Source organism: Strongylocentrotus purpuratus, unplaced genomic scaffold (assembly GCF_000002235.5).
Source record: "Strongylocentrotus purpuratus isolate Spur 01 unplaced genomic scaffold, Spur_5.0 spur5_scaffold_4, whole genome shotgun sequence".
Lineage (NCBI taxonomy): Eukaryota > Metazoa > Echinodermata > Echinoidea > Camarodonta > Strongylocentrotidae > Strongylocentrotus > Strongylocentrotus purpuratus.
The window spans coordinates 19,329,042-19,342,511 of NW_022145610.1; the positions used below are offsets into that span (position 1 = coordinate 19,329,042).

The 13,470-nt window shown below is 33.7% G+C and overlaps 1 protein-coding gene across 4 annotated transcripts in view; it reads left to right on the plus strand.

Moving 5' to 3' along the window:
• Window positions 1-13,470, plus strand: part of LOC765161 (dynamin-1) — a 49,869-nt gene that overhangs the window by 15,060 nt on the left and 21,339 nt on the right. For 3 of the 4 annotated variants that reach the window (XM_030997582.1, XM_030997583.1, XM_030997585.1), the window contains exons 6-11: window positions 117-277; window positions 3,038-3,180; window positions 4,005-4,208; window positions 5,163-5,301; window positions 5,818-5,975; window positions 9,103-9,157. In XM_030997582.1, the coding sequence (XP_030853442.1) occupies window positions 117-277; window positions 3,038-3,180; window positions 4,005-4,208; window positions 5,163-5,301; window positions 5,818-5,975; window positions 9,103-9,157 (860 nt within the window). Of the gene's footprint in view, window positions 1-116; window positions 278-3,037; window positions 3,181-4,004; window positions 4,209-5,162; window positions 5,302-5,817; window positions 5,976-7,645; window positions 7,695-9,102; window positions 9,158-13,470 lie in introns of all 4 variants that reach the window. The other variant, XM_030997584.1, reaches the window with a different exon arrangement.

The following is a 13,470-nucleotide window of genomic DNA, read 5'->3' on the forward strand; positions in this document are numbered from 1 at the left end:
ATACATGTACATTTTGAAAATTAGATGGATTATCAAAAGTTGTATTGTAACTTAAAATTGACAATACTATCAAAAAATTGATAATTCAAACAAAATCTCTTCTGTTTATATGTCAGGTTACGTCGGTGTCGTGAACAGGTCGCAGCGAGACATCGAGGGAAAGAAAGACATAAAGGCTGCCCTCGCAGCTGAACGCAAGTTCTTTCTCAGTCATCCGTCATACAGGCATATAGCTGACAAGATGGGAACTCCATGGCTGCAAAAAATCCTTAATCAGGTATAGTAAATATTTTATGAACATAGGAGGGGGGGGGGGGGGGTTACAAGTACCATTTTAGAGTGAATGAACGATTAGACCTAATTCACACCAACGAGACTGGTACCAGACCAACACCAGGAGGGTGTTTCACAAAGATCCTTAGTTGAACTTAACAATTATTGAAAGTCGTTAGCATCTCTGAAAATATTTTGTTAAAGTCATTTTAAATGGCATAAAATGTTGATTCAAATCATTCATATTTTTTAATATCAAGGAGATTTTATGTTCTTGATGTGAAATTTATGAAAAATCTAAAATACTTGAATTTTTGCTTTTGAATATATTTCATTTTAAGGCTACAAATGGCTCTCCATAATGTTTACGTCCAACTTAGAGTTAAGTTCGACTTTATAGGATCTTTGTGAAACGCCCCCCAGACTGACAACAAACCGATCAAGCAATTACAATTACCTCCTATGGCAAAAAGTCAGTTGGATTGCAGTCGTTGCAGAGTCTGTATGATTTTTTTTCTCTCCAAATATCTATTAGTTTGAACTTGAGGTATACCCAGGCTTACTCCTTGAACATGTGATAGAATGTGTAATAGAACTGAGGACTGTACTTCAGTGTAAATTGAAAGAAATGACATCATTATATATATATATATATATATATATATATATATATATATATCACATACTCATTCACTTTCACATTTCTGTTCATTTCCTGCTTGAGTACGATCTAGATTTTGTAAAGATAAAGTTTTGGTCATGCGATTATGGTGTGCATTGTGAAAGAAAGTCTTGGGAAGCACTTTGGAAATGTTAATTATGTAGTACCGGTACTTATGTAGTAATTGGTGTAGACTGTTGCGTTTGGAATCATCAAATTGATATTAAGAAATTGACACAATCTCGCTTAAAAGTCACATGCCCGCACACCGAAACGGGTACATAGGACTTGAAACACATGTGGCATGAAAGTTATTTCCAAACTGTTCAGCGGTTTCCTAGTTTTTAGTCAAATATGAGGACATTTGATGAGCAATCCTTTTCAGGGAACATCTGTACAATGATATATTTCCAAACTGATATTTAAAAAGAAGAAGAGACAGCTCACCAACTAATTGTTAATCTTTCCCAGAAATCAACCGTCTCTTTAAAGGCATCGTTTAACAATGTTAAATCTGAGATACATGGCCCTACGTGTTATCAGTGTCTGTGATATAATGGATTAATATTGAAACCCTGACACAATTGCACTTCAAAATGATCATGAAGTGCCTCAAAAAAAGTAACAATGTTTGAGTGACCGGTTTTACCATACTCATTTTCCCCAATAGACTGTAGTGTTGTAAAAACCATTAGGAAAACAGAATATTAAATTTTGATTTCCAATCATGAATATCTTGATAATCAGACGGGCTATCGGCTTTTAAACGTCAAGGGATTCCTGACTGACCTAATGGGTTATAATTATGATTGCAGCATGAGCTAAATCCAGGATTTTGTTTCAGAATCTGAGATAAAGATACCCAATCCCTTTATGAGATGAAATAACTTCCATTACTGTAATAATATATCCTTCACCATGTGGCTGATAGATTGAATTACATATATACAGGAAATAATGAGTCAGTGTTTTCTTTTGTACCAAGTTGGTTTTAATCTCCCTTAGAGTATATATCCTTACCTTTTTCTGTTCAAGATGTCTGGTGAAACATGAGCTGTAATATATACATGTATATCTCGGGTCTAAAATTTCATGATGAGGCTTTGTCATAAGGATGTGTACTTGACATGTATACAACAAATTGTTACTGTAACAAATATATATATATGCATGTATTAACTTTCACTTTAAAGGGATTGGGTATCTTTGCCTCAGATTCTAAACAAAATCTTGTATTTAGCTCATGCTGCAATCATAATCGTAAACCTTTAGGTCAGTCAGGAATCCCTTGACTTTTAGAAGCTGATCGTTGGTCTGATTATCAAGATAGTAAAAATTGGAATTCGAAATTTAAAAACCGTTTTCCCAACGTTTATTATTACACTACAGTCTATTAGGGAAAATGAGAACCGGTATGGTAAAAAAAAACGGTCACTCAAAGATTTTTACTATTTTTAAGCACTTCATGATCATTTTGAAGCGCCATTTTGTTTGGGTTCAATATTTCACCATGTCCGGACACTGATACCACATAGCGCCATGCATCTCAGATTTGTAAAATTGGAAACATTGTTAAACGTTGCCTTTAAGGTACTTTATGAACATCATTTATGTTTACCTGTTATTTTAATAAGTAAATTTATTATTTCTCATATTGACTGATCATAAGAATGCTATCCTTGAGAGAATGACTGCAATTTGAAAAAAATATATCTTTGTGATATTTGTACTGTTGGAATCTCTATGAATCTATGCCTTTTCAACAGAATTTTGAGAGAGTTTTGAAAGATAGGAAAAGATTATAATGATATGATTGCAGGGCCCTCAGGGAGAACAGTACTATTGATACTGATGAGGCTACCCTGGGTTCACAAGACATATATCATTATTATTATTATTTTGATCATAGTGAAGCACAAAAAAGTCAAAAAATGTTAATAGTTTAGTGACATTTAAACATTTTTAATTGTTTGATTTGGAAAGTTGGGTGGAAATGTCATTTTGAATTGTATGGGTTTTATTGAATAAAAGGAGAAACGCCTCCAGGGGTTCTGTGACGCACTTTGACGTATACATGGTTTTGTTCTTTCTTGCATGTGACAGCAACTGACCAATCACATCCGAGATTCACTGCCCACGCTTCGGAACAGACTGCAGGCTCAGGAGCTGTCGATGGAGAAGGAGGTCGCGGAATACAAGAATTTCAGTGCAGACGACCCCACCAGGAAAACAAAAGCAATGCTGCAGTAAGTCAAACTTAGTTAACAACAATAATAATAATGATAAAAACGATGCTTATAAAGCACTTACCACCGAAGTCTCTAGTGCTAGTGTAGGGAATATGATGACTTTAAAGTGATATGTTTCACTGGCGCTAGTCTCTTGAGATGAATAAAATATGAAAATACAAATTTACAAAATCACTGATTAGGCAAAGGGTGTGGAGGGGTCCTATCATTTTCACATCCCCTTTGCCCCTATACCTTTCTTTACTATTTTTAAATTTTTTTATTACCCCTCCCCCCCCCCCCCCCCCCCCTCCCCCCCCCCCTCCCCCCTTATTTTTGCCATTTGACTGGGAGGGCTCATTCCCCTCTGTAGATACATGTATGTCACTGTCTGGAATATTTCAAAATGTTAGTATAAATGCAGCTTGTCATTGTTCTTAGCCCTGGAGAGAATGGTTCAGCACTGTGGTGTTAACTCTGAGGTTTATGAGTTGAGATATCTGTCAATTACTCAGCTATTATATAGAGCTTTTTAGAAGCGTATCATTATTGTTGTTTGCAAATAATTATTTTTATGTATCAGGCATAAATGTTCATTTCTTTTCTGCTCTATCTCTATTTCCTTCTCTTCTAAGCGCATAGGGTCTTTCTTTGTGTTAGTGATATGCGCTGTATAAATAACGTTCATTATAATTATTATTAGAAGTTAGCAATATTATTATTATTATTATTTATGTGTGTGTACGTGTGTGTGTTTATTTCTTCTTGTTGATGTTGTGTTTATTGTTTGTATTAATTGTTTCTTGTTGTCTATTATCAATGTCGTTCTTATCCCTGTATAGAATGGTCCAGCACTTTGGAGTGAACTTTGAGAAGCGCATCGAGGGTTCCGGAGACGAGATCAACGTCAACGAGCTGTCGGGAGGAGCCCGGATCAACAGGATCTTCCATGAGAGGTTTCCATTTGAGGTAGTTAAGATGGAGTATGACGAGAAAGAGCTTCGGAGGGAGATCAGCTATGCTATCAAGAACATCCATGGTGTCAGGTACCACAAACTTCTTTTAGAAATTTTTTAACTCTTATCCTGCCATAATGAATACATCCCCCCTGTGCCAAGTTTATTTTTAGATAATCTGATGCGCGCGATGGTACGATCAATAGCGGGTGCAAAGCACTCAGCACAGTACAATGAGCATGAACAATAACTGCTATTACAAATGCGAGCAAGCATGCATGAAGCAGCAAAGCGATGGCTCGCTCCCGTGTATTAAGCAGCCAATCGATAGCGCGCTCGCGTGTACCAAGAACTGTAACGGTAGGGTGCATGTGGCCTTGTATTATTTATCTTGTTTTATGGTCAGTGTTATTATCATATTTTATTATTTGTAGATATACAGTGGAAGTTTGTTTAAGAGTTGTGAAAATAAATGATAAAAGTTATTGATTTTGTTGACATAAGAAAAATAGAAAATTTGTTTACAAAATTTTCCTTTTTCGACACAAACTCATAATTATTTTTGTTGTTAGGTGAATTCACACAAATCAGAACATGGGATAAGAGTGAATAAAATTAGGCATCCCTTCTTTATCATATGACTATCAAATTATTTTAAGAGTTTATTTCCGTGTCAATAGTGTTGATCTTTAAGAAATCTTCATTGCTTTTTACAGCTTGTATTAAAAGCTTACTTCATTACACCCATAAGTTGCCAATTCAGGAAATTGTTTACATAAAATGATATTTTTCTGTATTTTTTTTCTTTCCAATTATTGAAAATGTGTTAGTTTTCTGTTAACTCAACAGTTCAACAATACTTGTTTCTTGAGAAGCCAATTTTATTTATGTTATAAATGTAAATTACCTTGAATATATTATATTTGTTAATTTGTTGCAAATGAAAATCAATAAAATCCCTGTGGAGGGAAAAATATGGAAAAAAATAAAAATTTAAAATAAGTTGCCAATTTGATAAGTGATTATTTGATGCTTTGCTCGCAGGGTGGGTCTGTTCACACCAGACATGGCGTTTGAAGCAATCACCAAGAAACAAATCGGCCGTCTGAAGGAACCCTCCATCAAATGTGTCGATATGGTGGTCAACGAACTCAACGACGTGGTCAGGCACTCGGGGGAAGGGGTACGTACTATGTCTCCCTACTCATAGAGTTAGAGGTGCTGTGGTCTAGTGGATAAGTCGTTGGACTGTGGATCACAGGGTCCACGGTTCAAGTCCCGCCACGGCACTAATGTCCTTGGGCAAGATATTAATCTACATTTGCCACTCTCCACCCAGGTGTTAAATGGGTAACAGTAGGAAGGATTTCCTTGAATGCTGTGAGCGCTGAAATCGGCTGCCTAGCAGAGCCGGGGTAATAGTTGGAGCGCCTTGAGCACCATGCATAGTGGATATGTGCGCTATATAAGTATCCCAATATCAATACTGTTAGGAAAACAAATTTTTAAATTTTGATTTCCGATAATAAATATCTTGATAATCAGACAGGCGATCCGCTTGTAAAAGTCATGGGGTTCCTGACTGACCTTAAGGTTTATAAATATCATTGCAGCATGAGCTAAATCCAGGATTTTGTTTCTGAATCTGAGACAAAGTTACCCAATCCCTCTAAGTTGATATCTTATTTTGCTCTTCCAGATGGCGAGGTATCCACGATTACGTGAGGAGACCGAGCGCATTGTCTGCACACATATTCGTGAGCGTGAGGCTAAAACCAAAGACCAAGTCATCATGCTGATCAACATCCAGCTAGCCTACATGAACACAAACCATGACGATTTCATCGGATTCGCTAAGTCAGTTCCCCTTTCTTTATTCTTATCCGCACTGTGTAGGGACTCTGCCAAGAAAACATACTCTAGGCTAAAATATCACTTTTTTAAAATGATATTATCTAGTAAATACACATTTCAGGTAGAGCAAATATGGAATGGTGTATTACAAAAGAAAAATAATCGTAAATTCCTCTCTTAAATCACTTTTAGTGATCACCATTTTGTTTCAAACCTCAATTCAACTTGATCTTCGTAACTCTTCATATAGATTTGAATATATCCATCAAGTTTTATGACTGAAATCAAACTATACTTTTGTAGAAATCAATTGTATTATTGAAAATTGAATTTTAAGTTCATGAAATATGCTGTTTAGATGTATGTTAATGAGGTGTTGTTTCATCTTTTGAATAAATAATATATATTCTTCAAATTTAATTTTCAAATTTGTCCCTCTTGCCCCTGAAGCAGAATATGATCCTTTACAAGCATTTTTATCTTGCTCAAATATATTTGATGATGAATTATTAATTTCCCTTTGTTGAAACCAAGAAATATGCTTGCTAGTGTACATTCATGTACTTGTTTTGATTATTGAATTGCAGACTTTTTAAACACTTATTACTTTAATAATTTTGATTCAATCTCCTAAAATTACATGACATTTTATTGTCAGTTTCTATTAAATGCAATTCCAATTTGTATGTTCTGCGTTTCTGTCCTTCATCGCAATATTCACGGTCCTGAGGACCATTATCCGTATTCATTTCCAATGCTTTTTCAATTTGTTTTCTTCTGTCAGTTAAATTATTATTATTCTTTCAACACACCCATACCAATTTACATTTTATGACCAACACAGTCCCATCTCATCATCAAGTATTAAATATTTCTCATCTTTTTCGATATTCACATTTCCTGGATTAATTTTGTTTAAACCATCGATACTGATACTTCAAATTCAAGTCAAATTTTGTAGTTTTCATGATATTTGTTCTAACATTTATGTATGAGTTTCTCATACATTTTTACATCACCGCTACCAGCCCTATTTATTATCTGTTTTCTTCTAAATCAGACTAAGACATGTAAATGTTTATGTTTCATCATTTGCCATCAGTGTGTCTGTATACAGCCCATAATCAAATTTTGATTTTGAAAGAAGGCTGAATGTAACATTTAAGCTTACCTTTTGTTTTGCTTTTTCATTCAGCATGAGTGGCTATTTCCTCAGTACAAACATACATGGCTCTGAACAATTGTTGAATTTTGATGTGTCTTTAACAGCCATTTTATTCTATGGGTTCTAGAGAATTGTCTACATTGTATGCATGTACTTTCAAAAGGAGGAAGGAGAATTCATAACAAATTTAATCTTATTAATGTACATTTGATAATATTAATTGAATTTAAATTAGATTCTGACATTTATGACTTCAGAAGCAGTGGTGAAGATATATGTTGGCACATGGGCTGGAGACAAAAAAGTCTGAATCAATAAGATTACAAATGACACATACAAACTTCTCTACGGTTGCATTTGAAAATCAGTTCAGAAGTACTAGCATTCTAAATTCGGTTGAGAAATTGTGGAGCTGTGTATAAAGACAAAGTCTGTCCAATTTTCTGTAAATGTCGTGATGCATGCATATTACTGTTTCCCATTCCATTTCTTGTTGCCATGACATCAGTGCACAGAATAAAACTGATGGAGGCCAGAAAAAGAAATTGGGTAACCAGGTAAAAACTTTTGAAAAACAGTTGATGTTTAGTCAACCATTTGCTTTTTTGCTACCTAACATCTGTGTGTCAAAACGTCTCGTTGCCATGCTCTATCTATTGGTTATTGGTTCGTTAAGAAACGTCTGGTTTCTATTTTATCCTTGTGCATTTCTATTTTGTTTCATTTCTTTTTTATTTTGTTTTGTATATTCCCACCTTTGCTTTCGACTATATTTTAATATCTTTTCTTTTGTTTCTTGTTTTTTACTTTTGTTTTAATGTATTCTTTTGAAAGTCCTCAAGCATCTGTCACAAATGGTGTTTCAAAGAAGCTTGCTCACATCCATCCACCACTTTATATGGTGGTATGTGTATTCACGCTTCCACTTTCCTCTTTCCGATCCCCTCAAAACCTGAGCTTGTACTTCATGTTGCAAATTGTCCAACTGCCCATTTAAACAAAAAATGTCAGATGGGGTTTTTATGACTGCATTGTAGATGGGCAAAATTACTATTCATGATTCAAAGATGGTACGTATTGTCCAACAACCGCACAGACTTTAATCAAGACTTTAAAGGGACCGTTTAACAATGTTAAATCTGAGATGCACGGCCCTACGTGTTATCAGTGTCTGTGATATGGTGTCATATTGAAGCCCTAAAAAAATTGCGCTTCAAAATGATCAAGAAGTGCCTCAAAAAAGTACAAACCTTTGAGTGACAGGTTTTACCATACTCCTTTTCCCCAATAGACTGTAGTTTTATGAAAACCATTTGGCAAACGCAAAATTTGATTTCGATTTTCAATCATAAATATCTTGATAATCAGACAGCCGATCGGCTTGTAAACGTCATGGTTCCTGACTGACCTAAAGGTTTATAATTATCATTGCAGCATGAGCTAAATCAAGGATTTTTTTAAAGGATCTAAGACAAAGTTACCGGATCCCTTTAATCAAAGGCAACTTAGTCAAGACTTTTGACTATGCTTTTTTACCCCCAACTTCTTAATAGATATAAAGAGCCTGCATACCCCAGAACTGATGACATTCACAGCCTGCTATTAAAAAAAAAAAAAAAAATGTTCTTAATTGCACTATACATGTGATGCTGCTTTTTGACTGTCCACAATCTTTGCATTAATACCCCAAACTGACAATAATCATTTCCTCTTTTCTGTAATCTCACTAATTCATTCTCATAATCATCAACCTATCCTCCTTCAATGAAACCAAAACGAGATAATATCCCACCTTCATCATAATTCAGCCATGTTTCTTGTGTCCATTCTAATATAAAACATGACAGTAGAGGATAGATTGCATTAAGGGTAGTTGTAAAAAAAATTGATGTAGTCCGACTTGTAGACTTTGATGTGCTGTTACTAATTATGATGTGATGTCCCCCCCACTGCATGTTTTTCCAGTGCTGCTAAAGCAAAGAGGACTGGCCGTGATCACCAAAAAAAGATTCCCAATCAGGTATAGCCTCTGCTACCTTTATACTTGTTGATAAAGAGAAATATTACTCTGTTCTAAAAAAAAAGGAAAACTAACACAGCTTGCATCACAATGTTATGTAACCTTGCATCTGTAGCGTAACCAAGCTTTAACCAAGCATTGCAAAATGCAGCTGCCTAATCTTTGGTTATCAAACCAGGCCCTTTTAGAATTAACTCTCAAATCAATAGTAAAATCATCAATATATTCTATTACAATTGTATATAATACACAAACAAACCGTATCTTGATTTGACTTTGGTTGCAATATAACCGAAAAGTAGAGTTTTTTTTTCATGGGACTTATTGAAATTTAGCATCCAATTGACAAATAGCCTTGAAATTGAAACATGTTTGTAGAAGGGTTCATTGTCATGTATCTTTAGTAACTTTTCCTGCATGATTTTACTCGGAAAGATTATTTCTTATATTCTTATGCATTGCAGCCAGAAAAAAAACAGCTGGTCTCCAAACTTTTTCAAAATACTGTATGGCAAGATTCGGTGAAAAATGGTTTGCCATGCTGGACCACCAGCTTTTGACGAGTTTAATCATGATTTTGGTCTTTTTGTATAAAAGTAAATATTGCCTTACATGAAAGATGTTAGGGATGCAAGCTTATTTGGACTGATATGATGCGCTGTTATCTAACATTTGAATGCAAGTTCACTAACTCCAGAGTAATTTGGTTTAGAGAAAACACTAAAAAATCAGCATGACTTTACCTATTTTACGTTACATTATGTCACTAGAGTTTAATAAACAAAAACTGGTATTGGAGAGAAGAAAAAAAGTATATAACATGTATGCTTAATCCCCAACGAGCTCAGAGAATTCATATCGGTATACATTTTTCTTCTTCAAATTCATGCCTTTATCAGTAGCTACGGTGCTTCCTTAATCCGTTGACTTCCGAGTTCTTTAATTCTAATACCGGTAGGCTTAATTGGGAGCAATCTAGTTACAGGAGTTATTCAGAGTTATTCAGAAAGAGAATACAAAATGAGAAAATTTGTTCAACTTTTGAATGATGCAGCATGGGAGATTGTTAAAAAACAAAGCTAAAAAATGATAAACAACAAAAATTAAAAAAAAAAAACTTTTGAAAGATAAATATGCTCATTCATGCAATACCTCTAAAATATTACAATACATAGAACATGCTAATTTTTAATGATGCACCGTGGGAGCTTATCTCTTTAAAAAAATATATATATATATATATATATTTTTTTAGTTGACATTTATCATAGATGCATGAAAGGAAATTAAACAAATAACATGTATTTTATAAAGATATTCGAAGTTGTGAATTTTACAAAGGATATTTGATTAATGAGAATGTAAACAAAAATTAATGATAAAAGTATCATTACTCCTTATGAGAATTTAATTTTTTTTTATTTAGCCATTTTCCCTAAATTGTTTAACCTCTTGGCAGTCTGTTTCCATTATCTTGCCCTTTTCAATTCAATTTAATGCAATTGAAGGTATTTTATTCACTCATTGTAGCCAAAGGCTGAATTACAAATGAATTAACAGAATTTAAAACATTAAAAACATCTTACACATTCAGAAGAATCATACACAATATTCTACAAATACATATAAATACAAATGAAAGGAGCTATGCAATGTACAATGATAACATTTAAATATTGCCTTACAAACAAAAACAATTAGGGAATTAAAATTACTGGTATCCGCTTTTCATCAAAATTTGAAGGCTTACATGTATATAAAGTAACTTAGGGTAAGTTGTATCAGATGGTAAAAATTAATAAATGGTAATTTTTCATTAAGCTTAATTAAAGGAGTCTAGAAGTATGAGAAATGTGTCATTCAAAGTTCTTAAATATAAGAAGTCGCATGAAATCATTTAAATTGTACCTTGATGTCTACTAAAACATCTGGGGGGTGTTTCACAAAGACTAAGATCGACTTTAAGTTGGACTTAACTATAGCAGGTAGTTCATACCACTAGTTCCTCGAACCATTCCTGACATTGGTTTCTCAAGGGACGTATAAATCGTGGTCACTAATCTACAGAAATTACATTTTTTGATAGTTCATTATTTGAGGAAAAAATATTATCCTCAGATCATAATTAAGAGACCAATAGTGAGAGCAACCAGTGGCATGAATGGCCTGCCATAGGTTAAGTCCAACTTAAAGTCAATCTTAGTCTTTGTGAAACACTCCCTGGTGCAAACTAAAATGAAGTACAGTGCGATGAAAACTGAAATAATGTTCACTTTTACAGAGCTAGTCAGAAGACAACCTTCCAAGGTGCACACACAAATACACCTAACCAAGCTATTAAATGTCATTTTATTTGGAAAATTTAAACATGCATGTAACAATTTAAATGCCGAATGGCAGATACATGCACAGTATAAATGCATCATGAGATAACATATAATTGCGTAGCTATAATATCAATCATTACAATAACTGAATAACAGATATCATCATCAAACATACTCTTTAAAAAATAAATATCTTGATGATTTTCAGAGCATAGCAGACTTAAACAAAAACCAAAGCTAAAACATGATAAATAAACAAACATTAACAATAGCTCTAATATTACAATACATAGAACATGCTAATTTTTCAGATACATTTTTCAACAAGTCAGTTAATAATAATAATAATAATAATAAGATATTTGTATACCACAAATTGCATATTGCTTCGAAGCAGTTTAGAAGGAAAATAATTGATAAGTAAAGGATACATGTAAAGGTATACAGAATTTGCATTACAAATTACATCAATGTACATAATTACAAATCACTTACGACCAAAATACAAATAGTTAAAGAGATGGTTGAGTTCTGGGGAGAGGTGAAAAATAATTTATGAGTGTTATCATTGTTATTATGCAAGTGTGGAAGAACATCAGAGAAAAAATGTTCCCTGAAATGCATGGCTCTTCAAATGCCTTTATATTCTAAATATGACAAGTAACAGCTTAAAAATGAGGCCCGATTTTTATGCCACATGTTTGTGTAGTCCCATGTACATCTTTCTGTGTACAGTGCTTGCTTCTTTACCAAGACTAGGCCAAATTTCTTATCATTTTGATGACTCCAGAACCTTGCAGTACACACCAATACTTATATCCTACATGATCAACTCTTTGTGATCAATTCCACACCGTTTATTTCACGATACAACCGCATGACGAGTACTCAACTTTATCTTTAAATAATTTAAATCACTTCAGGAGCATGTTCCTATAGATGTGACGTAGTCATTTTTTTAAAAATTCAAACAAATAAAGAAAGGTACATACACATGTATTATCAAGCAATTGAACTGGTTTGATCTCACTGCTGAGTCTCGGGGCTGGCAAAATAGTGAAGAGTTAAGACCGTAGACTTTTCATACAACCGTTAGATAGAAAGAATAAGTAATCATTTGGTTCTCTGCAAGTGATTAATGCTATCGCTATTATGACTAACAGTTTGTCTGGGGGGTGTTTCACAAAGATCTTAAGTCAAACTTAACTCTAAGTTAGACTTAAATATTATGGAGAGCCATTTATAGCTTTAAAATCAAATATATTCAAAAGCGAAAATTCAAGTTTTTAGACTTTTTATAAATTCCAAATCAAGAACATGAAATCTCCTTGATAATAGAAAATATGAATGACTTGAATTAACATTTTATGCCTTTTTAAATAACTTTTACAAAACATTTCCAAAGATGCTAACGGCTTTTCATAAGTTTTAAGTCCAACTTAGAGATAAGTTCATCTTAGGATCTTTGTGAAACATCCCCTGATTAATTAACAACTTGCCTGTGCATGTAAACTAATGTGCATGTCCTTGTGGGGAGTAACATTGAAAATTGAAGTATACATAATTATAAATCTGCTGTTATATCACCATCACTATGAATATGACTGACAAAGAAAGCGGACAAAATATACAGTTCCTCAGGTAGACAAAGGAACATCCCTTCACTGCTATTATGTAAAAAGTGAATATGCATGTGACACCTGTTCTACACATTTTTATAAAAATAGCAGTGAAGGGATGTTCCTTTGTCTACCTGAGGAACTGTATATTTTGTCCGCTTTCTTTGTCAGTGATGTTCATAGTACATATTGCAGTTATTGTTATAATGTAGAGTTTGCTTTATATACTGTACAATTAGGAAATTTCTATTAGTCTCATTTTGCATAGAAGCAAAGTTTTATGAAATGTAGAACCCTTTCAAATTAATATGGATTCATACTAGTTATCATAGAAGTGCATATCATGCAAATGGCATTTTGATTTCAA